We start from the raw sequence: 27,998 nt of genomic DNA, 5'->3' as shown, positions 1-27,998 counted from the left end.
ACCCTTGCCTTTGTACATTTGCATCAAAATAAAAATAAACTCCTACTCGCAGTTTCACATGTAAATGAGTTGTTATTTACGTTGCTGAGACATTGCCAGCATCGACCCTGAGGGGGCCTCATGTTCCAGCACCACAGGATTTCTCCACATTTAGTTTAGTTTTAATGAAGTGAATATGTATAAGGAAATTTACATTACTACTTAACTTTGTGCACAAGAGCTTTAAGATGTGTTCAGTCAGAAATCAACCTACACACACAAAGTTCTGCACCAGAACAGCACAGGTGCACATGTTGCACTGGATTTGATGAAACAGTATCAGTCTAGGAATTAATTTTTGGGTTGCCGGTGAAGCCACTAGATATCTGAGTTAAGGTTTGCAACATTGTTTACAAATGGAAATACATCAGGAATAGCTGCTGATTATGTATTGCATTTCAACAGCATCCTTCTTTTCCTCTCCATCTGGACTATTTACCTGCAGGCAACCAAAGCCTGCTCAAACCTGTTTTGTTAGTACTGAGAGTACAAGCAGACTACTAATGGAAGCTTCCAGTATCAATAAACCTTCTCTATATTTATATGCCAAAACTGTTTAGGCAATTGTGCACATACTCATTCCAATAGTAAGGCCCCAACAAATGGTAAATGGCCTGTATTTGTATAGTGCTTTACTAGTCCCTAAGGACCCCAAAGCGCTTTACACATCCAGTCATCCACCCATTCACACACACGTGATTGCAAGCTACATTGTAGCCACAGCCACCCTGGGGCGCACTGACAGAGGTGAGGCTGCCGGAAACTGGTAGGTAACGGGTGAAGTGTCTTGCCCAAGGACACAACAACCGAGACTGTCCAAGCCAGGGCTCGAACCGGCAACCTTCCGATTACAAGGTGAACTCCCAACTCTTGAGCCACAATCGCCCGGCAAGGCTATAGATCCCCAAGAGATGAATCCAGAATAAAGATTGTCTTTAAAAGAGTGCAGAGAGTGAAGCCAAGTGACAGCCTGGAAACAAAGCTTTTGCCCACCACATTGTAAACTGAAAAAGATATGATGGATAGATGGATGGCACGAGTTGCACAGCATGCTGTAGGGCTTCCTGCCCTTAACTTGAAACTGTTATTAACTAGAAGACACAGCAAAACTCTTCCAATAAATCAGAGGAAAGGCACACATTAACCGGCCATAGTGCAGAGGATTCAGTTTATTGAAGTCAAAGTTTAACAACTTAGGTTTACAATCTGTATTTTCTGTAATATATATTCATATATATGAAACCAAAAAAGGCTACTTTAGGAAGAATAAATGTAATTTTCTTTCTTTTTTAATATCGTCTTTAGTCATTTTAATGTACAGAATAACAGTAAGCTAATATTATCCTTGAAAAAGAGCAATATGTTCCTTTTTTTTAATGTCGCAGTGCAACTTACATCTTACACACCTGTGCAATGTACCATGAGGTGTACACCCCTGAAAGAACACACAGTGGAATCTCCCTTTTCGGCCTGTTTCTGCAGGTTTACACACACAAAAAGATTCGGGAGGAATAACACAGTCGGTGCCTACAAATGAAAACTCTCAGAACTCCTTTAATCTACAGTATGTCAGAGCAGCGGTTGGAGAAAGAAGACCAACACTACAGATGACAAACAGAGAGAGGTCTGCAGACTAAAACTGTATTGTAACTCTTCTACAGCTGCGCGTGTGTGTGTGTGTGTGTGCGTGCCTGTGTGTGGAAATAGTCAGTCCTTTCGTTGCCAAAGAGAGGATTGGGAGGCACAGGGAAAGTGCTTGCATCATTGAGTTTCTTTGTGTTACTCTCAAATTAATCATTAAAAAACAAACTAGCAAAAAAAACAAAAATAAAGAAATAACAGGCAAATAACATGAGTTATATCTCTGGGGCACGTTTGATATTTCACTACAGTGTGACATGATGAAAACTCATGAAGAAGAACAACAGTAAAATATGAAGACTAAGTACAGACAGTGCTGGATGCAGCAGGTGCTACACGTGTCTCTCGGAGTCCTCGACGCTGGGGGGCACCGTTGAGTCCTTGGCCTGATATTGCAGATGAAATGATTCATCCCGGTTTCACAGACATTACAGACCGTTTAGTGCAGAGGTTATGACTGCCCAGTATCAACCATATGCTTAGAGGGAATGTCAAATTAGCTTTCACTTTGGAAGCAACTGCAGTGATGTCACTTGGAGTGAGGTGTCAGAAGCTTCTTTAGGATGCAGGTCGGTCTTCTATGTGAGCCAAACATCAAATTATAACCTGCTGCTTGGATGCTAAAGGAGAAGGAAAAACCTCCCTTAACTCTCATGGTACAGTACGTGTCTCTAAACACTGCAGAATGAAAAACAAAGACTTGAAAGCTACGAGCACATAAAGAAAAAGTCATCCTTCGATGGTACTTTTGCATCTATCATGCGCTACGAGTCTAATTACCTTGCAATTGTGAGAAGGAACAAAAAAAGGAACACAAATGATCCACAGTATTTTACCCTGTCCATTCAAATCAGTCCCAGGCCTTTGTCTCAAGCAACGCACCACCCAGAGAATGGTCAGCCATGATGTAAACCAGTAAAGACCATCAGCGACGGCTGTCGGTCGCATCCTATTTGTTCGACTGCTAAACACCCTGCATCTACAGAGTGAAGAGGGGGACACTGCAGAACCTTGGCATAGAATACATCATACTTTACATTATTTCTATGACACAAAACGTAAATAGATTTTATATAGTCTTCTATGTTTAAATATATTTGTAGACTGTACACAAATCTTTAGAAAATGAGACGGCAAATGCTTTTACCTGATATTTGAACAGCAATGGTAATGAGGCCGATGACACGTAGACCCTGTGATGCAGCCGATGAGATATAGAGATATAGAAAGTGCATTCGTTGTAGTGAGTGACTGAAAAAGAACTCTCTAAGCTCTTGCATTCACGGTTTAAGGAAAAAAAACTACGAAAGAAACCAAAAAAAAAGTAATAATAATAAACTTGTTTTGCACCCGCACAAATACATACTCTCTGTCTTCCCTCCGCTACCTCTAGAAGCCTATCACAGTGGTAGTGGAACGCAAACATTTACATCAGTATACACATATACACAAGTCTTTGAGGACTAGAGAAAGAAGTCGCTAAGAAAAGAGAAGGTGATGGAGAGAAACGAGAGGAAGAGAAGATGCCAACAGAACTGCACTCGTTCAGAGGAGCCTCCTTCAGCACATGAATCCGGCCAGCGCAAAGGGGTTCTCGCTGATAAACCGACATTGCTGGCTACCTCTCACAGTTTCACACTTTACTTTCCCCGCACTGTGCCGTGAGATCAGCCTGAAATAACAGTGAGGTCCCTGTAACTCAAAAAGATACGCAAGAGGAAAAAAAACACAGAGAGAAAGGGGGAGAACTGGTGGCTCTGGGTGCAAAGTTCATCAGTACAAAAGTACAGTGTTGTGGTGAAAAGGGTTTTCCTCTGTATTGCTGCTACATAGCTCCCCCTTACCCCTAAAATAAAACAGAAAAAAAAGCAAAAGCAAAACCTAGAGAATATAAAAGAAAAAAATTTGTGTTAAAAGGTCTGTTTTTTCCCCCCGTTTTGCTTGACAAGCGTGTGGCGTTTATGCTGAGATCCATAGACAAAGGAAGATTAATGCTTTCTGTTCAGGCATGCAATTGGCACCCTGTGGGGTCCTCGGGATTATCAAAAGTTCATACACGCAGGTCTCAGACTGTTCCCTCTATGATATTTACACATCTTACAATGTGTGTGTGTGTGTGTGTGTGTGTGTGTGTGTGTGTGTGTGTGCATGCTCAGAGTCGTGACCAGGACAGAGGGTTAGCTAATGTAAAGCTCCGTGTTGCTGCGCGCGCGCGTGTGTGTGTTTGCGTGTGCGTGTCAGTTCAGCCTTCGCTTCTCGTCTCTTTCTCACACGTGGGTCTCGATGAAGGAGTGCGTGTGGGTCATGAGAGGTGCGGCCAGCGGGGAGAGGTCATCCTGGCCATTGGTGCCGGGGCTGAGCTGGCAGATGTCTGAGTAGAGCTCGCTGTGCCACTGCTTCCATTCTCTGAAGGTTTGGGAGCACAGGCCAGGGTCCTCCAGGAGGGAACAGATCACTGCTAGCTCCGACTCTTTGGCCTGTAGGAGAAAAGCGTTACCGCATTAAATCCTCACGTTGTTTTTTTGTGTAAAAAAATCCAACAACAACCTGGTAACACTTATAATACACCCTGTGATAAAGGATGTAGTTCCCCTGTAATTAACTCATTCACTGCCAGCCATTGGCAGTGAATGAGTTAAACCCATTGACTCATTCACTGCAATTGACGGCTATAGACGTCAATGGCAGTGAATGAGTTAAATGGAAATTCAATGTATTTCAGTTGAAACTATAATGTAATTGTTGTATATTTATCTGTAAATATGGACTAGAATAAACGTAATATAAATGATAGAATAAAGGGGTAACATGTCAGCCAAGAAAATTGTACTTACACTGTAATTTTAAGTATAGTGTAAGTATGTAATTCTATGGTAATTTTACAGAAAAACATTATTTCCCCATCTTGCATCGTAAGTATGCTGTACTTTTCGGAGTGTGGGCCGTATTATGAAGTCGGGAAATCTTGCTTTTTTACATCTTTTTTTTTCAATTCAATTCAATTCAGTTTTATTCACATAGCACAAAGCATAGAAGCTTCTTCAGTTCTAGGGTCAAATGCTGGAAGGTCACAGATTTAAGCCCTGTGGGAGTGTCCCCCCCCCCCAAGAGCGACAATGGACCCCCTAATGATCCTCTACCTAATCACGTGAGCCAAGGTGTGAAAACGGGTGTGGGTCACAAGCAGCCAAGGTTTCGGGTGAGCTCATTGTGAAACCTAACCCCACCCTATCATGTGATATCCTGAGGTCAGCTGGCCCAGGATGTGAGTGGGCGTTAAGGCGTCTGGGAAGGGATCTCAGAACTGGATTATAGATGGCAGACAGTTGGTGTCGTAAACCCCCGCTTCTGTTCAAAGATGGTCGATCACAGTGGACATAAATTGATTCTTTCAGTCCCTTTTTCAAACCATCTGTCGTCTCTGTCCAAAATGTCATCCTCGAAAGAGTGACCTTTGTCCTTTAGATGCAAATGGACAGCCGAGTCTTGTCTCGTGGGGGTCCATTGTCCCTCTTTGGGGGACACTCCCACAGGGCTTAAATCTGGGACTCTCCTCTATTTGACCCTAGAACTGAAGAAGCTTCTCGGATGAGAGGTGAAACGTCTTCAAGCAACTTAAAGAAGTCCAGATGCTTTTCTTTCCAAGCTACTTAGACTACGACGACCTGGATGACTGAGAACCTTCACAGACTTTTAACAGGCGCCATCTTATTTTGGGTCTATCTTTATTTAAAATTCATCAAGTTGTTGTGCATCAATTAATAAATAAAGACGTTAAAAAATAACGATGTGAAAAGGCAAGATTAATCCATTCCATAATACGCCAGGAAAGGTACAGCATACTTATGATGTAAGGAGGGGAAGTATTGTTTGTTTTTCAGCAACATTTCCATGAAATGACACACTAAGGGGACACGTGACTAAGGGAGTTATGGGTTTACGGGTATTAGAAAGTTTTAAAACATGTTAAATCTTTGTTCCGTTTGTGACAGAAGTTGTTAATGATACCTTCAAGGTGCTACGGAGGGCTCGGACCCGGTGCAGCCTGTCGTTGAGCAGGGGGTCCCTGGCTCTCTGGATGAAACAGCGTCGAAGCTCCTGCCTGCTACATGGTCTAGGGTCTCCTAAAGCTGTCACGTTGGCTTGCTCCAGGGCCCGATAGAGCTGCTCTAGCCCATCCAGCGGCTCGGGCTCGCGGCACTCTGAAACTCGCCGCTCCCGTCCCTCCGACACCCTCCTCTCTCTGCTCTCCACTCTCAGCTCCCGCAGATCTAACGAGACGAGCGGTGAGAGACAGACCGATCACGTACAACTGACAGTTAGAAAAAAACCTAGCAAACAAAGTTGCATGTCATCCCACGCTCCTCAGAGATATTCTTGTTTTCTTTGGGGGGGTTTTCAGAAGTTAACTGAAATGTTTTTGTCCCATGTCTAGATTTGGATGCCTTTATACTAATGTGACACTGTTTTGTCTTTACAAAATAAATAAACGGTGAAGTAAAGAGAATTAGTTAACTCCGATCACTGGCACAAGTAATACTAAGAGCAGTATAAATAGTTTCACATGTGTCACACAGCAGGAAAGAGTCTATTTAGATGCATTCATAAAACCGGGAATTCTCAGTGGTTTAGGCAAGAGCTGCCTGGACACAATGAGCAGATTGCCGCACATGTGACGCCCACCTGCTAGCACGTACTGGAATATTATCTGTGTTATTCGCATATTGGTGCAAAAGGTATTCGTATGAGGGAGTTCCTGCAAAATTTCAAGACTGCAGTGCATCTGCAAAAACAGCTTAAGGAAAAACTATTACTTTCAGCTGCTCCCTTATTCATGAGGGGTCACAACAGCTGGTAGCTGCATGTGTCTGATTTAGCAGATTTTTACACCAGATGCCCTCCTGATGCAACCCCAAAGGGATTTGTGTCTCCTTTTGGGATCAAACTGGGAATTTTCACTGTTATGGAAGCTCTTTTGTTAGCTCTACCTCCTTAATACAAATAAAACTTATAGTAGTACCCTTTTTGGAGAGTGAACCTTTTGTTTGGTTACAGTGGATTTATGCATTCATGTTAAACCTTGGCTGAAGGCATCTGTATGTCATTGCTGCAAACCCTTTTAAATAACCTAACATGCACCTTCCTACAAATCTAACTACACATGGCATCGCCACAGGCCGCACTGGTATGAATATTGACAACAGAGTGGAAGGCTTGTGTACAGTTTGGGCCACAAGTTTACAAACACTCGTCATGGGCATGAATACCGTGGTCATTTAGGGCTTTTAATGATTTCTTTGTACTGTTTTATTTTCCAGCATCCATCTTTGATGACTATAAAAAAAACAAGAACTCGTGCACGAGTTTGAATTTATTTAGGATTTTCTCTGATCCACACAGGCTCAAGCTTATACATACACACATTTAAATCTCTCAGTAAATGTGTTTCAACTCCATATCACAGCAAAATGTGAAAGACGCACCGGTCCACCGTTTCCATTTCACATTTTCGTCTCCAAAGCGTGAAATGTACATGCATGCAGAAGTAGAAGTAAGTTGCAAAAGTTTTATGTTTAGATGAAACAAATATTTTACTATTTGGCAACAATTCACTTTAAACCAGTTGGTATATGGCTGAAAAGAAACGAAACAATGATCCTGAAAACACTTTAAAACTGGTTTGGAATAGATAAAGCAGACCAACATTTAGCATCTGAAACGGTCTTCCCCGAACTCAACACTATTGGAAATTTGTGGAGAATGCGTCAATGCCAAGTCCGTGCCTGGAAACCAACCAATTTAAATGAACCTAGTGCCAAAGAGAGGGGTCAACTATCCATCCAGGATTATGCCAGAAGCTCGTCGATGGCTCCCAAAACATCTGCAACTCGGTGAGGGACATTTACCCAAATATTAGTGAGAGGTGTACATATTTATTTGACCCTACAGATGTTGCTGTACAATCATTTGATCCTGGAAAAAGAAGAGTTTAAAGAAATCATTTAAAGTCCAAAACCATGAGATTCATGCCCATGATAGGTGTATATACACTTAGAACCACTGCAGACTATGTTCTGGGCTCTACATAGATTCAAAGCAGAAGTTTAAATTAAGTTTTAAAGTTTAAAAGATTTTTTGTTTGTTTAGTAGAAATGGGAATATTAGAGAAATATTATTATCTAATATTTACAGAATTTCTTTACATTTTTGTATCTGACAATGATCACATCATCATCATCGTTTATTTATATAGCACTTTAAAAACACACCTGGTAGACCAAAGTGCTGTACAATACTAATATTCACATAGTAATAAAACCAGACATAGCAATAAAATAAAAAAAAATAAATAAATAAAAATGACACATGACAGCTTATATTAATTTCATAGTTGACTGTATTGAACACTGTTAGAAAACTGGGCTTTTTTAAAGCCTGAAAAGTCAGTGATTGCATACTAATCAGTAAATTAATCTGAGCCAGACATATTAATTTCCCTCTGGGATCAATAAAGTTATTCTTATTCTTCTTATTGTTAATGACTGAGCTGATATTTACTACATATTTTGACCTGGGCTCTACATAGATATGGGTGGGAGGATAGTTATATACAAAACAACACTGTAAACTTGATCAATTTTACATCATTTTGTGTCTCAATTCCTGTAAAATACTCAGAAGTTATGCACTACTTAAAGTTCCTTACAATATAGTTATTTCTTTATCATCATTACTTCTTTATTTCCTGTGAATAGTTGCTATAAATAGCTGAATTGTTACCCGATTACTTTAGATAAATATGACTGTATTATTCAGAAAACATAAAGTGAAATTACATTTAATTCTAGTCTTAGTCATGGGCTGTGTTATAAAGAGCTTTTTTTTTTTTACTTTAACTTAAATACATGACATTAATATTTTGTCTAATGTATACAACACTAGGAAAATATTAACCCTGTAACTTTCTTACCCTCCTCACCCTCAAGCATATCTGCAGCCTGCTCTTCTGCCTCCTCGTCTTCACTCCTCTCCTCCATGTGAGCAGAGGTGTGCAGCAGCTTTCCTGGCATCGGGTCCCTGTTCCTGGGGAGACTCTGGCTCCGCTGCTTGTGGGAGCGCCTGTGTGTGTGGCTGTGTGTGTACGGCCCCCGCTCCAGAGGGAAGGGCCCGTCCCGTTCTCTGTCCCTCTCTGCGGCGTGGTGTCTCCGTACGGGCAGCGTGGCCTGCCTGCGTCTCTCTGGGGACATGCCCTGTCTGCCCAGCCCTCCGTAGAACCCCATTTCTCCAGCCATGCTCCCCATTAAGCCGCCATACTCACTCTCCCCCGGTGCTGTCTGGAGGAAGTGCAGCCCTGCGCTGGTCAGAGGGGTCTCAATGAGGTCCTGCCAGGAGCGTCGTTCACGATGGGAAGAGCGGCAGCCGGATGAGTGGGTACTGGTGCTGCCTGTGCCAGTTCCCATGCCCATGCTGTCTCCACGCTGGTCCTCAGCAGAGGAGTGGGAGTGTGTGGACTCGCTGGAGAAATGCCGACCATGCTTAGGCTCCGGGAAGGGGCTAGAAGAATTAACCTGCGGAGGGAGAGGGGAGGTGGAAGAGACCATCTGTGGAGGAATGGGGGAGGTGGAGGCACTCATTGGTGGGGGGAGTGGGGATGGAGTGGAGCGCATGAGGCTCATGGAGCTCACTGAGCGGGGCAACTGGTCATAACTGTGGAGGAGGTTAGCCTGAACGGATCAAGAGTAAGAGAAGTGAGCAGGGATAGATGAAAGTGGTGAAGAGTGAAAGGTGAGCACAGATACAAGGAAACAGTGACCCGCAAGACGAGGAGGAGGTGGTGTGCAAGGGTGGAGAGAGGACAGGAGAAGGAAAGAAAGAGAGCAAAAGATGAGAATAAAAAAGCAATGAGATGGCTGAAGAGTAATCTACGAATGACTGACATGAGCATTGTGTGGCTCAGCTGAGATATTAATGACACCAGTGCCACTGGATTTTAATTCTCTGAGTAACATCAGAGCAGTGATGTAATGAGCATGTGCATGTCGCCACCTAGAGGTCAGACTAAGTACAAGTTCTGGCAGCAGAACACAGAGAAGTGATGGTCTTGGCTGCTTACAGAAGCCGTTAGGCTCACACTCTGATGTTTTATTAATGCCGAGCTCTGGTCTACGCAGATCGGAAAACTGTGGGGCTTTTAAGAATCAAATATTCTATCAGAATGAAACATTGCAAAGGAGTGTAGTTGAGTGTGTTACTTACCGATGGTGTGCGATGGTAAGTATCACAGAATGATGAAGGTCCCTCCTGTTTGAGTGTCATCGAGCCGTCAACGTCGTCTTGATCGCTCTCACTCCAATAGTCTGACGTGACGATAAATACACATGCACATACAAAATTGTGCTAGTTATACACACACACACACACACACAAAGTTTGAGGGAATCCTTTCTTGTCTAGCCCATCCACCTCACCTTCATCAGGGCGAGGCACCTTATCATCTGGTGTGTATCCAATAGCAGCTAGACCCAGCCGGTTCATCCACCTACAGGAAACAAGTGAAGCAAAGCATCAAAGGATAGATGAGAATAAGTCTAGACAAGATGATGAGAAGGAAGGATGGGTTATACTTGGTAAATGGTAGGTGATGAATAAAAAAAACTTTCACTCTAAATAATTTAAGTTGTTTCTCTTAACAGCTGATGTCTAACTGACTCTATCCCCCCCAAAGAGAGGAGAAAGGCTTTGAGATAATTAATGAGATGGAGGCAGAAATAGAGAAAGACAAGAGAGAAAAACAGCCATTCTCTCTGAAGAGTGAGTCTCCGATGCTGTCTGCCTCCACGCTCCTGTCTGTCTCCAAACAGATCCCACCTTGTCCCGTGTCTCTCTACAGTCACCTAATAATAAAGTTGTGACTAAGAATAGTCTCCGACTTTGACAGGTTTCCTGTTCTTGCAAACTACAGTAAATAGGGCCTCCAACAGGAAATGACACACGCATTACATTTTTAAATTAAAAACAAAAAAACCCCTCATGAACAAAAAAGCAGCAACTCCTGCAGTTACTGGAGTGGCCACTTGGGGCATACTTCAAATTCAAATTCAAATTTTATTTGTCACACACACACACACAACCATACACAGTATGACATGGGGGTGAAATGCTTGTAGCTGTACAATGCCCGACCATTAAATGAGAGAAGAAAAGTTTTACAATATTTACAATTTACAGTTTACTACAAAAATTTACAAATTAACTTAGGAATTTACAGTAAAGAATGCGCAAATAGCAGAAGAGATTATAAAGATAAGGATTATAAATTATAGGATTATAGGAAATGTGTGGTGGTGCGTGTGGTGACGTGTGTGAGAGTCCAGTCTTATAGTGACGTGTTTGGGAGAGTCCAGTCCTACACCTGGTTCAGGACCCGAATAGCCTGGGGGAAGAAGCTCCTCCTCATTCTCTCTGTTTTGGCCTTAAGGGAGCGGAAGCGCTTCCCAGACCTCAACAGTGAGAAGAGTCCATTGTTGGGATGGGAGAGGTCCATCATAATCTTCCTAGCTTTGGTCTTGCACCGCTTGGTGTAGACGGACAGCAGGTCAGGGAGCTCTGATTGAATGATGCGTTCTGCCGAGCGCACCACCCTTTGCAGATCTCGTCTGTCCTGCTTGGTGCTGTTCCCAAACCAGGTGCAGATGTTTGCCGTCAGGACGCTCTCGATGGTGCAGGAGTAAAAGTTCTTGAGCACCTTCAGTGGCAGATGGAAGTCTCTAAGTCTTCTGAGGAAGAAGAGACGCTGACGGGCTTTCTTAACCAGGGTGTTGATGTGACAGGACCATGACAAGTCCCGAGTGATGTGGACACCCAAATATCGGAAACTGTCCACTCTCTCCACTGGCGTGCCACTGATGATGAGGGGTTTGTAATTCCTCGCCTGCTTTGTAGTCAAGTCCACGATCAGCTCCTTAGTCTTGCTGACGTTTAGGAGGAGGTTATTCTCCTGGCACCAGGTCTCCAGGTTCCTAATCTCCTCCAGGTAGGCCGTCTCAATGTTGTCGGAGATCAGGCCCACAACAACAGTGTCGTCAGCAAACTTGACAATGGAGGTGGTGTCTGATGTGGCTACACAGTCATAAGTGTACAGTGAGTACAGCAGGGGGCTTAAAACACAGCCCTGAGGCACTCCAGTGCTGAGTGAGATGGAGGGGGAGACTTGTTTTCCCACCCTCACTGATTGGGGTCTGTCTGTGAGGAAGTTGAGGATCCACTGACACAGTGATGAGCTGAGTCCTAGATCCGTCAACTTGGTGAAAAGCTTAGAGGGAATTATTGTGTTGAATGCTGAACTGTAGTCCACGAACAGCATCCTAACATAATTCCTTCTGCCAGTGTCCAGGTGACTCAGGGATGTGTGGAGCAGGTGACATATGGCATCGTCTGTGGAACGATTAGTCCGGTAAGCAAACTGAAATGAGTCGATGGTGGCAGGAAGTGAAGAAGTGATGTGATCTCTCATCAGTCTTTCAAAACACTTCATCACAATTGAAGTCAGTGCTACTGGACGGTAGTCATTGTGGCAAGCGGGCTGTTGTTTCTTTGGAACAGGGACAATGATGGACTGTTTGAAGCACGTGGGAACCATTGCTTGGGCCAGGGAGAGGTTGAAGATCTCCGTGAACACCGGCGCTAGTTGATCAGCGCAGGCTTTAAGGACCCGGCCAGGGATTGCATCTGGTCCTGCTGCCTTCCTGGTGTTCACCCTCCTGAAGGTGTTCCTCATGGCATGCTCTGTGATGACGAATGCATTTTCTTCACTGGTGCACTCCGAGCGCGCGCAGCCGTTTGTTGTTTTAATTGCTGCGGCGTCGAAGCGAGCATAAAACGTGTTCAGCTCATCAGCCAGTGAAGCATCTGCATTCATCATTGAAGAAGCTGGTCGTTTATAGTCTGTTATAGTCCGCAGTCCTTTCCACAGGCTCCTAGAGTCACACTGTCGTAGCTGTGACTCTAGTTTTTCCCCGTAGCTCCGCTTTGCCTTTCGGACCGCGCTGCGCACGTTGTAGGACGCAGCCTTCAAGGGTACTTACTTACTTCAAAGGTAAATAAATATCCATACACTTTTATTTTCAATATTTACAGAAAAAATGACCTAAAGTTATTGATTTTGCTGCTAGGTGTCACTGTAGCAAGGTCACTGAACTGGACCTGTGCTTTTTAATTTTATGACAAATAATGGCTTTATACATGGTTAACTGCGCTAATAGCATGTTCAATCGCCATTTAAAAAAATGTGTTTTATGTGTTTTTGTGTGTATAAATGAAATCCTAGTTTATTTGTTTTTATAGCACAGTTGTACAGTATGTTAAGACTGATTAGCAAGTATCTGTCGGAGCAAAGCACCCATTCAGTCTGCAGATGCTAACCGACTTGCTAGCGTTAGCCGATAGCTTAATGCTCTCATGTAAATGTGGTGATTTCTATCTAAATTAAAAACAAAAATAGACCAAAACACAAGGTATCACCAGCAAAAATGCTAAACTTTAAAGCATTTTAAACAAGCCTTCTTTAACCAGTTGTTGAAGTCATGTTAATTATGCATTTGTGTTTTGTATTTTTGTTTTTCTGCTAATAGCTCATATAGCTATTACCGCGTATTAATCCTTATATAAAAATAGTTCCTCACAATCCAATATTTTCCTCTTCTTTGATAAAAAAAAAATGTAGCGCCAAGCTTTATTCTGCGCTTTTTAATAACACATTTACCACCAACCATTTGTTATGATACGCACTATGTTCAAAGCTTTGGAATAAGTTTCACAAACCATTCAGATATTATTGAGGAACAATGTCTCTATTGATGTGGTTTTATCTTGGCTAGTTTTCAGTGTTTAATCCCGAGTAGGTGTTGATACTGGAATGAATGGTTGTCTGCCACTGGGTTAGCCCTGTGATAGACTGGCCTCTCATCCAGCAACCCTGAATTCGATTTGCGGTTAAGACGGATACATGGATGAATTCCACAGGGAAACAGAAACCTTTTAGGACTTTGTGAACCACCACGAAGAATCAGGATCTAAATTTAGCTTCACTGTAAGTGCTGAAAAATGCTAACACCCACCTTTTCACACATAATGCCCAAGAAAATGCGTGAAACAACACTTTCACACAGGAACACTCCAGATGAAGTATGGAAGTCAAATATAGCTGATTAATTACTCTCTTCCAATTATCTCCCCATGTCATTGAGGAGAGGTGTGGATAATTAGAGCTCATCAGATAGCACTCCTGCAAATATATCTCTACAATCTATCTCTTGTAAGCACACACAACACACACACACACACACACACACACACAAACAAGAGCATTTAACAAAGGAGGGCCAAGTTCATGCCTTATTCATGCTTAGAGTTGTGTTGGTGAGTTGTTCCCTGTGTAAACTTGATTTACTCCATTAAAATATTCATTAAAGGACACGTGACGTCCCCTGTCTCTGACGTTGGTCCATATTTAAAGAAACAAACCCAAAACACCACCCCACACACGCTCAGAAACTTGTATATATTCACAGTAACTCACCTGTTCATTTCCTCAAGACAATCTGTGGCGAAGAAGAAGCTCTTGATTTTCGGATGACAGGCTTTGAAGGCACTGCAGTCAGTCAGGGAGAAGAAGGACTGATTAGTGTTTTTGCGTGTGCGCAGTGGGTTTGTGCGTGCTCACGTTGTGTGGGTGAGCGCACATGTGCTTGATTAGTAATTTTTGGCGACATGTGAGAGACACTCACAATTTCCGTCTGCACTCTATGGCTCGGTCTATTCTGAACTCAGGGAGGCTGATGAAGCCCTCAGCCTTCTCATCCTGCAGGCAGAGACAGATGGAGAGTGGTGGTACAGCATCAACACACAGAACAAAATGTCATGCATACCAATTTTATTTGGGATACTAAGACTCTAGTCAAGCATATGAAAATAACATATGTTGTTTACATTGGCTGGGATAAAGTCCTTTTCCCACTTAACATTAAAAAGACAAGCTATGACTATCATAGCCAGAACATGGAGATAAAATCTTCTGCATAAACAAACTCATCCACTGTTAATTTCGTCTCGATGAGATTTTGGTTTCAAAATATTTCACATATACACTAACTGGTCAATTTATTAGGTACACAACCACATTGCAGCAACTCTGTTCATTTAGGCATGTAGGCATGGTCAAGACAGCCTGCTGAAGTTCATTTAAGTGACTCATTTAAACTGATTTAGGTGACTTTGACCATGGCATGGTCGTTGGTGCAAAACCGCTAATCTACTGGGATTTTCCCCTTACAGCTGTCTTTAGGGTTTAAGGAGTCTGAAAAAGCGAAAACATGTCAAAAGTGGAAGACTAGCCAGACTACTTTGAGCTGATAGGAAGGCAACAGTAAGCAGCAGAAGACCAGACCCGGCGCCACTCCTGTCAGCTAACAACAGGTAAATGAGGCTGCAATTCACACAGGCTAATCAAAATTGGGCAACAGACGATTGGAAAGAATTTGCCTGGTCTCCTGAGTCTCGATTTCTGCTGCTACAGATAACAGTGTCATAATTTGGCATAAACAACATGAAAGCATGGATCCATCCTGCCTCGTCTCATCTGTTGGTAGTGGTGTAGAGGAGGATTTCTTGGTACACTTTGGGCCCCTTCGTACCAAGAGAGCATTGTTTAAACACCACAGCCTACCCGCGTATTGTTCATGTCCATCCCTTTATAACCACAATGTCCCCATCTTCTGATGGATAATGAGATCAACCGAACGATCTTAAACTGGTTTCTTAAACGTGACTATTAAATGGCCTCCACATTCACCAGATATCGTTCACAGACAACTGTGTGTTGCTGTCATGTCAATACGGACCAAAATCAGCGAGAAATTGTTTCAGTACTTTGCTGTAAAACATTAAATTAATTTTTTGTTTACATTTTTTTTGTAATGAAAATTTTCAATTGAAAAAAGTATTATTTTATTTTAATTGACTAAATTATGCATTTCCTAGTTGCAGTCCAATTATAAGACACGGCGACAGAGATGTAGAAATGATATTAGCCTTTTTTCCTTGATTTTATGAGAAGATTTCATTACAGGAACAGTATGGGGTTCCATTTGTATTAAAATTATGGTCACATGCACACTTTCTATGTCAAATGAAAAGGTTCATGTCAACTCTGAACTGTACTCCAGCACGGACAGGCAGACCGTCGACATCTGTCACCTCACAAATCACCTGACAAGTCATCTTTGTGTCGGTGTACTTCTGGTTCTGCATGTTGTCTTTATGTGTCACCTGGCTTCTTGTTTTTACTAGTATCCTCATTATTACTTTGGAAACAGGACCCAAAAGCAGATGATGACGAGTAGTTGAAAGTTTGAGCAGAAAAGTGATCCTTTATTAGATGACGGCAGAAGTAAACCAGGAAACCAAAGTAAACTGACAAAACAATAAGAAACAAAACACTAAACGGTACTGAGACCAAAACCTAAACTATGACTGTGATGGAAAATAACCAGCAAATACTATGACTAAGACTAATGATGAATAACAGATGAAAATCATAACTAAGACCGAGGTCAAAATAAACAGAACCAGGCTAGAACTAGGGCAGAATAAACAGACGACCCGACAATGGCATGCAGAAAACAAAGGGCTTAAATACAGACATGAGGTGAATCAGGGGAAGTGGAAACATATGGGGAAACAGCTGACAGCCATAAACCTAATGACACGACCAGGAGAGAAAAGCTAAATACAATTAACAGAGAACACATGACATTGTCAGAATAAAACAGGAAATACTAAAACTAAACATGACAACACAACTTAACAGACCTAATACGTGATGAATAAATACCAAACCCCAAAACATAGAAAACCCAGGAACAATAACCAATAACTGCCTAAACTAAAGGCAAAATAGGAAATAACACAAAAACTAATAACATATCAAAAAATACAAAGAAAAACTCAGAGTGCTGGGTCGGAGTCCCAGCCTGTGACAACAGCCAAATGAAAGCAAGTAAGATGATGTTTTGTCAAATGTTTGTCTGAAACAGACAGAGGAGATGTAAACCTGATTTCAGCAGAACCTCATAAATAAGAAAGAAAAGCCTCAAAACTGAAGAGAAAATCATTAACATTAATATCCTGTAGCACTCATTGCTATATGCTATTAATAATGCCTCATATGGTGTTTTTGTTTTTTATTCAAAAATCTAATTTGGTCTCTAATTTGAAAGAGAGCCATTATAGTCATTTGAAATATAATAATGTATCTGTATCAGACACTGTATTACACTTCATATGTGGACTGGTGAAGTTTTGTGTTGAAACTGTGACAACTAGCTAGTGTTCATTAGTTCTGGCAACAATAAGCACAGCGAAATTGCTGTGTTTTTGAATGTAATGCCTTACGTTTTGGTTGGTGTACCAGTAGAGACAAGACTCTTTGAGGATAAACCAGTACTTCCTCCATTTTTGGGTGAAGTAGCCTTTAGCGTCCTTCTTTTTCCATAGCCAGCCTTCACAGTCACCGTGGCCGAGATCCTTACAGGAGATTCTCCTTCGACTGGCACTAGTGAGGGAACCTAGCGAGGGAGAAGAAAGACCAAGAATCCTGAAGGTCTGACAGTGAAAATAAGTACTCTGTGTGTGCTAACATGTAATCAGTATTTGAAGTTGCTAATGCTAACAAATGAAATTCAAATGTTAGGAGTCTATTCTTTATCTCTGGGAGAATTTTAATCCCTGTCATTATCTCACAGCGATGAGTGATCATGTCTGGAGTTTAGACACATTTTCAGGGTAAATCACGGGGGCCTCAAGTGCTCCCATGCATGCAGCACTGCAGTGTGTTACTGTGAAGATCCTACACTGGAAAATAAAACAGAAAAGTACCTACCTTTACTTCTCTTTTTGGTTTTCGTTCTTAGGGAGGTGTAATGGAAAGACTAGATGGGGGAAAAAAGAAAGATATTAGAGAGAAAGTCTGTGGTTGTTTAATGGATGTACCACACAGCTAAGCGGCTAGCTCACACCGCAATGTTTAGCTGATTTTTTTCAAATTTTCATCAGGCACACTCCAAAGAGGATTACAGGCACAGGGCACAAGGCTAAACCTACCAGAGAGCAGGAAGTGACCTACAATCAGTAATAACCTGTGTGCCAAAGAGGTCAGGACTGCTCTTCTTTTAGACTTTTAGTAAATTAATAAAATACAAGTCTAACTCCAAAAAAGTTGGGATCTTGTATAAAATGTCAAAGTGGATTGGAGTGATTTGCAAGTCTCATAAAGGTATGTTTTAATCACCACAGAACATAGGAAACATATCAAATGTTTAAATTGAGCTATTTTGCTATCTAATGAAAAGTCTAAGGAGCTTGGAAAGAAAAGCGTCTGGATTTCTTTAAGTCGCTTGAAGACGTTTCACCTCTCATCCAAGAAGCTTCTTCGGTTCTAGGGTCAAATGGTGGCGAGTCCCAGATTTAAGCCCTGTGGGAGTGTCCCCTCCTCAAGAGGGACAATGGATGCCCTAATGATCCTCTACCTAATCACATGAGCCAAGGTGTGAAAACAGGTGTAGGTCACAAGCAGCCAAGGTTTCGGGTGAGCTCATTGTGAAACCTAACCCCACCCTATCATGTGATATCCTGAGGTCAGATGGCCCAGGATGTGAGTGGGCGTTAAGGCGTCTGGGGAAGGATCTCAGAACTGGATTATAGATGGCAGACAGTTGGTGTCGTAAGCCACCGCCTCTGTTCAAAGATGGTCACTCACAGTGGACATAAATTGATTCTTTCAGTCCCTTTTGGATGTCAGTAGCTGTAAACCATGATTTGCATAGAGTAAAATGCAATTGTTTTATATATCTGTGCATTCCATCACCCGAGTCCAAGTTTGACACCAGTGGCTAGACTACCGCCTTGAGAATAAATGAGGTTTTTTTTGCTCTTTTGGTTTTGATCCTTGGATGTTTGTACAGCTGGCCAGAAGGCTGTGGCCCAAACTTTGAAGCTCAGAAGAGTTGGACTTTATCCATGCAGACCTTTGTCTGCACTCTCAGTCAAGCTCAGTCATGTATAGGTGTTTAAGGTCAGCCTGCTGCACCCAAATGATTTTTCCACAAGAGTTTTCTATATAAAAAAACTGTAGATCAAAGAAGCTAATGCGTGTTTAGGTGATAGCATTAGTACTAACACAAATGAACAAGCCTAGCAGCTATTTGTTTGTCTGTTTACAGTCAAACAAGGTTAGTCACTGTACACGACAACTCATGTTGCTTTAGAGAAAAGACTGGGGCTAATGACTAAAGCAGCTCCCTGTGCCACAGTAGCCTAAAAATGGAAACCAATTCAACTTACCCGACTGTTATCTTTTTATTCAATTAAAGAAAGGCTAAATTGATTTAATCTCAGAAATCTCTCCTGCTCCTGTCTGGCTGTATGTTCAGCGATTAAGACATAATTGATCTCCGTGTAACAGCGAGATGCGGTTGCTAGGAGATTGTTGATGTAACTGTCACTTCATTAAAATGGTGCCAGAGTCAGAATCAGTATACTGAAGGCAGTGCTGCTTGAAAAATCCCATCATAATAAAGCATGTTAAGAAAATATAAAGCCAGTCCCCTTAGCACTGTTTTCCCCCTCACCTTCCTCATGGAGGCGGCTCCCGAGCTTCCTGAGCCCGAGTACCTGCAAGAAGGCACAGAGCTGAAAGTCAGCACAAATGACTCTCACAACCTCTTCCACCAATCACAAGCAAGCGGTGAAACCGCCAAGCAACCACGGACACAAACTCACCTGTCTGTTGTGTCTGCCCTCAGTGTGTCTGCACCTCTCTGAAAAATAAATAAAAATCATTAAATAACCTCTGAAACCTTCCATAATTCTGCACGCATATTTACACTGCACTGTATAAATGAATGAATAACAGCTAAAATGAAAACACCACAGTTATAAGACTCTATAACGTGAGGATCACAGCAAAGCTGAGGATCAAGACTCATCAGCGCTGCACTGCCTTTTTTTACTGAATTGTTTTATGTTGCAGTCAAGTCTGCAGGGAAACTATTTGTGGCTAACTGCAGTGTTACGAGAATTGCTCCCAATTATAACACCACAAACATAATGACCTGAAGGGGGAGAGTGTCCCAGTAATATAACAGATATATGCTCCTGAAAAGTGACATTTTGCATTATAAACCACTTTGTTGTAACCACTTTAAATATGTTTTGATCCTAAAAAAATGTATACTTCCAGGCCACTAAAGTAGGATTTTGATTTTTTTTACTTAAGCAATGGGTTTGGGTCATAAGTATTTGGACAGTAATGCTAATTTTGTAATTTTGCTTCATGCACCACTGCAGAGGATTTTTAATGAAAATACCAAACAATTATTAAAGTGCAGACTTTGCCAGGCCTTTACTGCAGTTGTTGCCACTTTTCTCTTTGGCTGTCATTGATTGACTTGGTCATTGAAGGATGTCACATTTCTTGACCTTGTGAATCTCTTGGCTTTGCAGCACGCTCGCTATTTGCACCGTGAAGTGCTGCCTGATCAGTTTTGCAGCACTCGACTGAATAAGAGGAGAGAGTGTGCAGCCCTGCGCACTTCACAATTCACCCCGTTGTTTCTATGAGACGTCACATCATCAATAAACACTAGTCTGGGTCACTGGTGTCCATACATGGCCATGACATAATATTGACTCCACCATGTTAGACGGAGGATGTGGTCAAACTCTTTTAGATGTTCTCTTAGATGTGTAATCAGTGGTTTTCACCTTGGTGTTAAACCCTCCGTATTTCTATTCATGAATGCATCTCTTGATTGTAGACTTTGGCAATGACACACCTTCCTCCTCAAGAGGTTTCTTGACTTGGTTAGAGGTTGTGAAGCCAACCAAGTAAAGAAACCTCCAGTCTTTAGTTGTCTCCTGTGGTCTTTCTTGCTGAGTTTTCCAATGCATTCCTTATATTAAAGAATAACCAGATTGTACTAGAAGCTTTTTCCCATCTTCCTAAATAGTTTTTTTCAGCCCAATAAGGCCCTCCTTCATGTGCATTAACATCTCTTTGTACCTCATATTAAGAGTTCAGGGAAAAGCTACCAAATACCCCTTGAACACATAAGATCAATACTAATCTATAATTTGGCTAATTGTTTATGGAATAATGAAGGAAGATCATCTGGCAGCAAAACCCCTTGTCAGTGAATTGCCAAAATACTTTTAGGCCTCTGAAAATGCAGGTCTGCGTGGAAAAATGTCTGTAATTTTTGAACAGTTAATACAGTACTTTTGTAAAAAAAACCCTTGAAATAAAGTTGAAGGATACACTTCAACCACATTTAGCCTGTTGGATTTAAAATTCACCGAGGTGGTGTAGAGAGGCAAAATTACAAAAATTATGACAATGTCAAACACGTATGGACCTAACTATAAAAATCTAGTTGCAGCTCAGTGAATTCACTTGTGGTGTCCTTTAAAAACATCTATTTTTTAAAAATCCATTATCACAAAATATTCTTCTTAAACAAATGGGACTACTTGTGAAGCTTTCTGTGCTCAAGGGATCCTCAGATCCTGAGCCACAGTGCGACGAGATCATTAGGAGCATTTGTTGCTGGAGAGCAGGGGCTCAGTCGGGGTTTCATTATCTCATAATCCTTGCAGTCTTCCAGGAGATTTTGCAACACAAGTACTGTTGCACGTTCTTTTGCTAGCCTTATACACTGCACATCTTACAGTACATGATATGAAGAATACTTCACCTGTATGGGCAATCTAATGGCATGCAGTGTAAAAAATGTGCAAAAACTAAAAAACAAAACAAAACAAAAAATCTTCTAAATGTCTGCCGTTCAGTTTGTGTGACATTTGCCAAACTGTTGCTATGATAGAAACGAATCAGACAGAGGAAATGAGACAGACAAAACCCACGGGTCATTTAGGTTAGCATATGCTTGTTAGTACAGGATGGTATACTTCATGTCCCACCAAACAGGTATGACTCACCACCGTGAGAAACACGCAGCCGAGAGGGTTAGAGAGGGCTGGTGTGAGCTAAGCTGTTAGCTTGCCGTGTGGTGTGTGTGCGTGTTTGTGTTTGCGTGCGTAGTGTTTTAAGCACAGTCTGTCAGTTGAGCTTGTAATTGGTCTAGCTGATGCTGAGTCATACACCTACTCACAGGGATACGTGCTCCTGTGTGTGCGCACGGGAGCGTGTGTGTTTATTCAGAATAAACTCCTATTTAGACCCAGGCGTGTCTGAGGAGATGGGGGATATTAGGATGAGTTAGGATGAGTCGTGAGATGGCTACCCTGCATACAAATGCCCTCCTTGTATGCTCGTTTGTTTTGCGCGTAGCCGCGTGCACGTGAGCTTGTTGCGCACGGGAGAAACATATGAGCTATGGAGGGGAGTGCTTCGGTGTCACTGTCTTTCCCGTCATGGGCGATGCTGACGGCCGTGCAATAACACTTATCATTGTCGCTCTCCTCTGTGTCCTCTACCTGACAAATGCACACAAACACAACCGACAGCATGTCAGAAGGTGCGAACACCGCGACCTGTCCTACAGCCACTGGCAGGTCCCTTCTCAGAGGCCCAGATGCCTCTGATGATAAGAACAAGCAATTGTAGTTATGACTTAATGCTTTTGATCAGCTTTGTGCCATGTTATTCACTAATAATAAAGCTTCCGCTACACTCAGTGGTTCCTCTGAAGATTTTTCATTTACATCTTTGATTTTGATAGTTTATTAATCTTATTTATTTTTCTGCTTCGCTTCTGAAACTCTTTTCTGTTTCTCCAAACTCTTGTTGCTTGTTGCTTATTTTCTGATCATTTTAGCACTTGATACTTAATTTCCAGACATATCTGATGTTTGATAATAAGGAGAAAGGTTTGGCTAGAAATACACAAGCATTAAAGTTAACAAAAATGAAGGTAACACGTCGGTGTTTTGTTTCAGTGCGTTTCTTAACCCTGTCTTAGAAAAACCTAGTCCTAAGACCAGTAAATCCTAACAATGGTGTAAACCAGGGGTGGGGGAACTCCAGGCCTCAAGGGCCGGTGTCCTGCAGGTTTTAGATGTGCCCTTGATCCAACACAGCTGATTTAAATGGATAGATTACCTCCTCAACATGTCTTGAAGTTCTCCAGAGGTCTGGTAATGAACTAATCATTTTATTCAGGTATGTTGACCCAGGGTGAGATCTAAAACCTGCAGGACACCGGCCCTGGTGTAAACCTTTAAATTGGTGTCTATCAGTAGTTTAGTGTTTAAAAATGGCTCAATAATCTTAAACAGCTGAGCACTGTAGTCTGAAAAAAGTTAGTAAAACAAAGTAAATAACATATTTATTAGGAAATGTTCAAACTTGAATAATACACTGATCAGGCATAATATTCTGACCACCTGCCTAATAATGTGTTGGTCGAGTCATGGACTCCACTAGACCCCTGAAATGGTGCTGTGGTGTCTGGCACCGTTGTTGTTAGCAACAGACTGTAAAAACCCTGTAGGGGCTTCATGGATCATGAAGGGTGGACCCACAGATGCTCGATTTGATTGAGATCGGTGGAATTTGGAGGCCAAGTCAACTCCTCAAACTCGTTGTGCTCCTGAAACCATTCCTGAACTATTCCTGCTTTGTGGCAGGGCGCCCTATCTTGCTGAAAGAGGCAACAGCCTTTAGGGAATACAGTTTCCATGAAAGGGTGTTTATGGTCTGCAACAATGCTCAGGTAGGTGGTACAGGTCAAAGTAACATCCACATGGATGGGAGGACCCAAGGTTTCCCAGCAGAACATTACTCCAAGCATCATCCTGCCTCCGCTGGCTCGTCTTCTTCCCACAGTGCATCCTGGTGCCAGGTGATCCTCAGGTAAGTGACGCACATGCACTTGGCCATCCACGAAATATAAAAGAAAACACGATTCATCATGTTTTTTCCATTTCTCTGTGGTCCAGTTCTGATGCTCACATGCTCTCACGTGTTGTTGTCTGTTGGACAACAACAAACTGTGATGCACTGTGTGCACCTTTCTATCAGTACCAGGCCTTTCTCTTCCATGGTTAATGTCAGACATCAAATACATCTGGAAATTAATTATCAGGAAACAGAAAATCAAGAATCAAGTCAGAAATATAATTGCTTGTTACTTTTTGAACAATAATTGCTACTTTTGTCGATGATAGAGCAACTCTGGTTAGCAGTGAAGCAACGGAAGGCCTTGGGTTCGAATCCACTGGCCGGCTCGGGCCTGAGTTTCCTCCCCCAGTCCACAGATAAGTGGTGATTGTAACGTGGCCCTAGGCGTAGATGTGAGGATGAATGGTTTTCCATCTCTGTGTGCCTCTTGCTCCTTGCCAGCTTCGATAGGCTCCAGCACCATTTAATTTAGTTTTGAAAAGTTTATGTTTTCTTGAATGCAGGTTACTTTAACCCTGAAGCTCTTTGTGTTTTGAGCATGCTGATTTAAGATGTGTAAATGTGTTTTGGTTTCCTCTTCTTCAACTGACATTATCTTGATGACAGCACGTGTTGCTCCAAAAATTCTGTATACGTCCAGGATTAATGGTGCCTTCACAAATGTCATGCATTCATTAATGTCTACAAATGCCATCAGATGCTGGCTTTTGAATTTTGTGCTGACAGCAAAGTGGACTTCCCCTCTCTTTGGCTCCTTTATATGTTCTCCATATGACTATAAGGCTCTATCAAGAATGTCAGTCTAAATTGGTTTGACTATGGGACAGTTGTTTCACTTGGACACAGTCTGTTTTAAAATAGCTTGTGTCCTGATGAAGGTGGATAAAACTTACTCGCCCTGTATTTAAAGGCAACAATAAACGTTCAAAACTAATGTACTTACAGGCAAAGCTTCAGGTGGCTGGTCTAGGAGCAGGGTGGAGGACAGCATGGAGGGGCTGATGGGAAAACTAGGGCTGCTGGGATTACGGCTCTTACGCCTCGAGCGTCTGGTGGAATCCCGGCGGCTCTCTCTGCTCGGACCCTCGGGTTCTTCCTCGATCACCAGGATCTTGTCGTCACTAAGGTAGCGCAGGAGGGAGTTGTCTGAATCTGTATGGAAGAGGAGGGGGATTGAAGGGACATGGACATTAGATGATGGACAGGATCGATAGATTGGATGACAGTAAGAGGAAAACCACAGAGGGGGGGAGATAGCATATAAGAGCCAAAGGAGAAGCCCTGAGCAGAGCGGAAACAGACAAGACTGAATAGACCCTTACAGATAAAAACCCAACAGAAAAGGATAAAAGTGCCTCAGAGCTGTTGCATCTGATATGGCGCCACAGCTGGGGACATACATCTAATCTGTCTGCAGTGATTATGTTGATTTGGGAGGCACCACAACAACTAAATCTTGTTGGTCACAGAAAGTTTTATACTGCTTTGGCTCCACATAGACAATGCATCTTACCTAATTTGCTTCTTATCCGAACACTTAAATATTAGAAAACGAAAAAGTTACAGAGAGAACGAGAAGGAGAGGGAGAAGGGCAGAACCCCAACATTTGTATTGTGCTTTAATATTATTCATAGACTCTCTGATGGCAGAGTTGTGGATCCCCAGCTGAATACAAATTGAGTATTGCCGCAAAAAAAGGTGAAGCTGGGTAAAATCGGGAACATTGAAATATCCACATTTCCAGGGCAGCTGTATAAATGCAGTCGCTTTGCATTTATGTTCGTTTTTCACCCTGTCAGATACATACCTGGTAGATATGTATCCTCACACAACCACACCACCATGGATAACCAGAAGATGAGCTGAAATGTGTTGAGCTGAGTATGAAGCAAAGCACCAGTCTGAACAGTGTGTGTGAGGGCTGTGCTTTAGCATGTATAGGTGTTTGTGTGTGTGTACCTCGGCTCCCTCTCTTGCCCATGCTGGGTTCCTTGGCCTCGGCCATCCAGTTATATTCGGGAGGCATGGAAACGGGTCTGAGGTCACCTGGAAGTACCAATCATCAATCAGATAGTCTGCTATGGGGGAGGAACTGGAGGTGGGGTGTTTTGCAGGACGCAGCGACTAAGAGACAGAGTGGGACACAGCTGGTGGGGCAGACAGGTGGGAGCGAAGGTGTGTGCAGGTAGGGGGTTGGGCAGACTCTCGGGGGACTTACACAGCTTGCAAGGCGAGTGTCGAGTAAGGCCCCGTAATTAGGCTGAATTTATATTTTGTTGTCACTTAATTTCATTCGTATTTCAACAAAGCTTGACGGTGTCTTGAGTCACTCATTTCTTTATATTTTGCTTCCAAGGAGTCAGATTTTTGTGCAATTTTTAAAAGTGGCCTTGAGCAATAGTTCTCCAGCCTTTCTTGAGGTCTATCAAAGTTTTTCTTAGGACTTTGGCTGCTTTGTCAATCATTTGCAGTCCAGTACTGATACCTGAAAACGTGCGAGATCCTTCCTGCCGATGCCAAACAATGTTGGCCACAAATATTCTGTAAACAACACAACCCTGCTGGGTGACTCACGATGCCATCTCACAGCAGTGTGGGGCCAAGCTGGTGGCCATCATGAGGAGGAGGTCTCAGGCGTTTGTGCGTGTGTTCGGTTTATCCACAGCTACTGAGGCCCCCCTTTGTTAAACGAATAAACTGTTAAATTGCCACTATCTCAGACTTTAATCATCCAATCCAAGAAACGACACCAAACGAGAATCAGTAGCAGAATAAACTGTTTCCCCGTTTAAGGGTTAATAAACATGTTTCATAATGGTATAAGATTTATTGTCATCCACTGAAAAACCGTAGAAACTCAGCTATATTCAGCGGCAGGTATTCCAGGATGTGGCAGTTGAAAGCTGGGTTTATAGCTTTACATGTCACTTTGCACAACCTGTGCATAACAAGGCAAAAAACCACGAGGATGCTCCTGGTTGTGCTTGAAACCTTGAACTCTAACCGAACACAGCTAACAGTATCACAGGTCACTTTCTTTCACCAGTGATGACAGCTCAGTTTGAAGCAAAAATTTTATGTTTTCTTCCTACAAAAATCGAGGTCCACGGTGAGATCACAAAGTGCACAGTGCAGAAGAGACAAAACAAACATCGATCTAAAAATAGCAGCTGCACTGGAAGTGGCCCAGAGGTGCACGAGAAGATGACTTTGAAAGGGAAACTGATTAAATTCAAATCAGGCATGTTGTCTGTTCATAATGCCATGGTCCTGCAACTTCATTTAGCAATCCCCTCTCTTTGCCTTTGGAGGTATAGAAAATGCTAGCATATTCCACTATAGTATAGATATCCATGCTAGCATGTTAGCTGCTATTGACATTGCTAAAGTATATACTGTTGCACTCATGTCTGACATGACAGGTATTTTTTTTAACCCATCATTTCTTTCTCAGCCACCATCCTGGTAAAGATTTGTCATGCTGTTTTGCCTGGCACAAAACGACACATGAAACATACGAGGACATTCTTGCATATGTAATCGCTAATATTAGTTTCATTTTGCCACTGTGCTCTCAGACTGCCTCGCTAAAGAGATGATAAAGTAATGTTGCCTTCTGACTCAGCTTCAATGACCCTCATCCTGCATGCCATATAGCTGTGCCTGAATAAACTCAGAGGAAGGGTGCATTACAGGAAGCTTTGGAAGTGATCTGGAACGAGGGTGGACACAGGTGGTGGGGCAGACAGGGAGCTGGAGACAGTTTATTTGGATTGACTGTTTGGCGTGTGATTTTGTTTTGCTTTTGGCACATGTGTCCGCCGGAAAATGACACAAAGGAGCAGAGCCATGAAGCGGGTGATGAACAAACATATAAGGAGGAGCTCTGAGAGCATGGTGAAAAGAAAAGGTGAGAGAGCTTGTGGGAGAAAGCATGATTTTTTTTTCCATTACAAACACAGACCCAGAGCCATTCCTGCTCCATCCATGCCGCCTGGTCACGCTTGACCTCTTACCGTGGGTAGGGGTCTTATCTCGCCGACGAACCCCCGTATTGCGACCCCTGTCATAGTCAGGTCCCGGCGGTCCATCTCCTTCCAGCAAGGAGAAGTACTGACCGCTGTCCTGGTCCAGGTAGTAACTGACCGCCTCTGAACCTTTAGAGCCCGACTGGGAGCTAACGCTGTAGCGGCTGATGTCGTCACATGACATCAGACCCATCTCCTCCCTGGGGAGAGACAGCACAGCTTGTCATCACCGCTGTCATGAGTGTACTCATCATCGTTGTATCATAATAATCAATGTAATGGTCATCATCAGACATCTGCCTGTGTGTGAGGC

General features: G+C 42.5%; 1 protein-coding gene across 1 annotated transcript in view; it reads right to left on the bottom strand.

The window, feature by feature from the left end:
• Positions 1-1,198: 1,198 nt before the first annotated feature.
• Positions 1,199-27,998, bottom strand: part of LOC146677314 (connector enhancer of kinase suppressor of ras 2) — a 67,088-nt gene continuing 40,288 nt past the window's right edge. The window contains exons 11-24 of the mRNA XM_085420521.1: positions 27,674-27,885; positions 25,617-25,703; positions 24,600-24,808; positions 19,516-19,553; positions 19,365-19,407; positions 17,618-17,666; positions 17,131-17,303; positions 14,466-14,539; positions 14,258-14,329; positions 10,149-10,219; positions 9,937-10,037; positions 8,651-9,404; positions 5,689-5,951; positions 1,199-4,157 (exon numbers count right to left, since the gene is read on the bottom strand). Coding sequence (XP_085276647.1) covers positions 3,948-4,157; positions 5,689-5,951; positions 8,651-9,404; positions 9,937-10,037; positions 10,149-10,219; positions 14,258-14,329; positions 14,466-14,539; positions 17,131-17,303; positions 17,618-17,666; positions 19,365-19,407; positions 19,516-19,553; positions 24,600-24,808; positions 25,617-25,703; positions 27,674-27,885 — 2,356 coding nt within the window. The 3' untranslated portion in view covers positions 1,199-3,947. The remainder of the gene's footprint in view (positions 4,158-5,688; positions 5,952-8,650; positions 9,405-9,936; positions 10,038-10,148; positions 10,220-14,257; positions 14,330-14,465; positions 14,540-17,130; positions 17,304-17,617; positions 17,667-19,364; positions 19,408-19,515; positions 19,554-24,599; positions 24,809-25,616; positions 25,704-27,673; positions 27,886-27,998) is intronic.

The sequence above is a fragment of the Rhamphochromis longiceps genome, linkage group LG2, assembly GCF_057381845.1.
Source record: "Rhamphochromis longiceps isolate RC_006_pf linkage group LG2, R_longiceps_female_GT1.1, whole genome shotgun sequence".
NCBI lineage: Eukaryota > Metazoa > Chordata > Actinopteri > Cichliformes > Cichlidae > Rhamphochromis > Rhamphochromis longiceps.
Note: the sequence above shows the minus strand (reverse complement) of the source record. Positions and strands in the feature narration are given on the sequence as shown.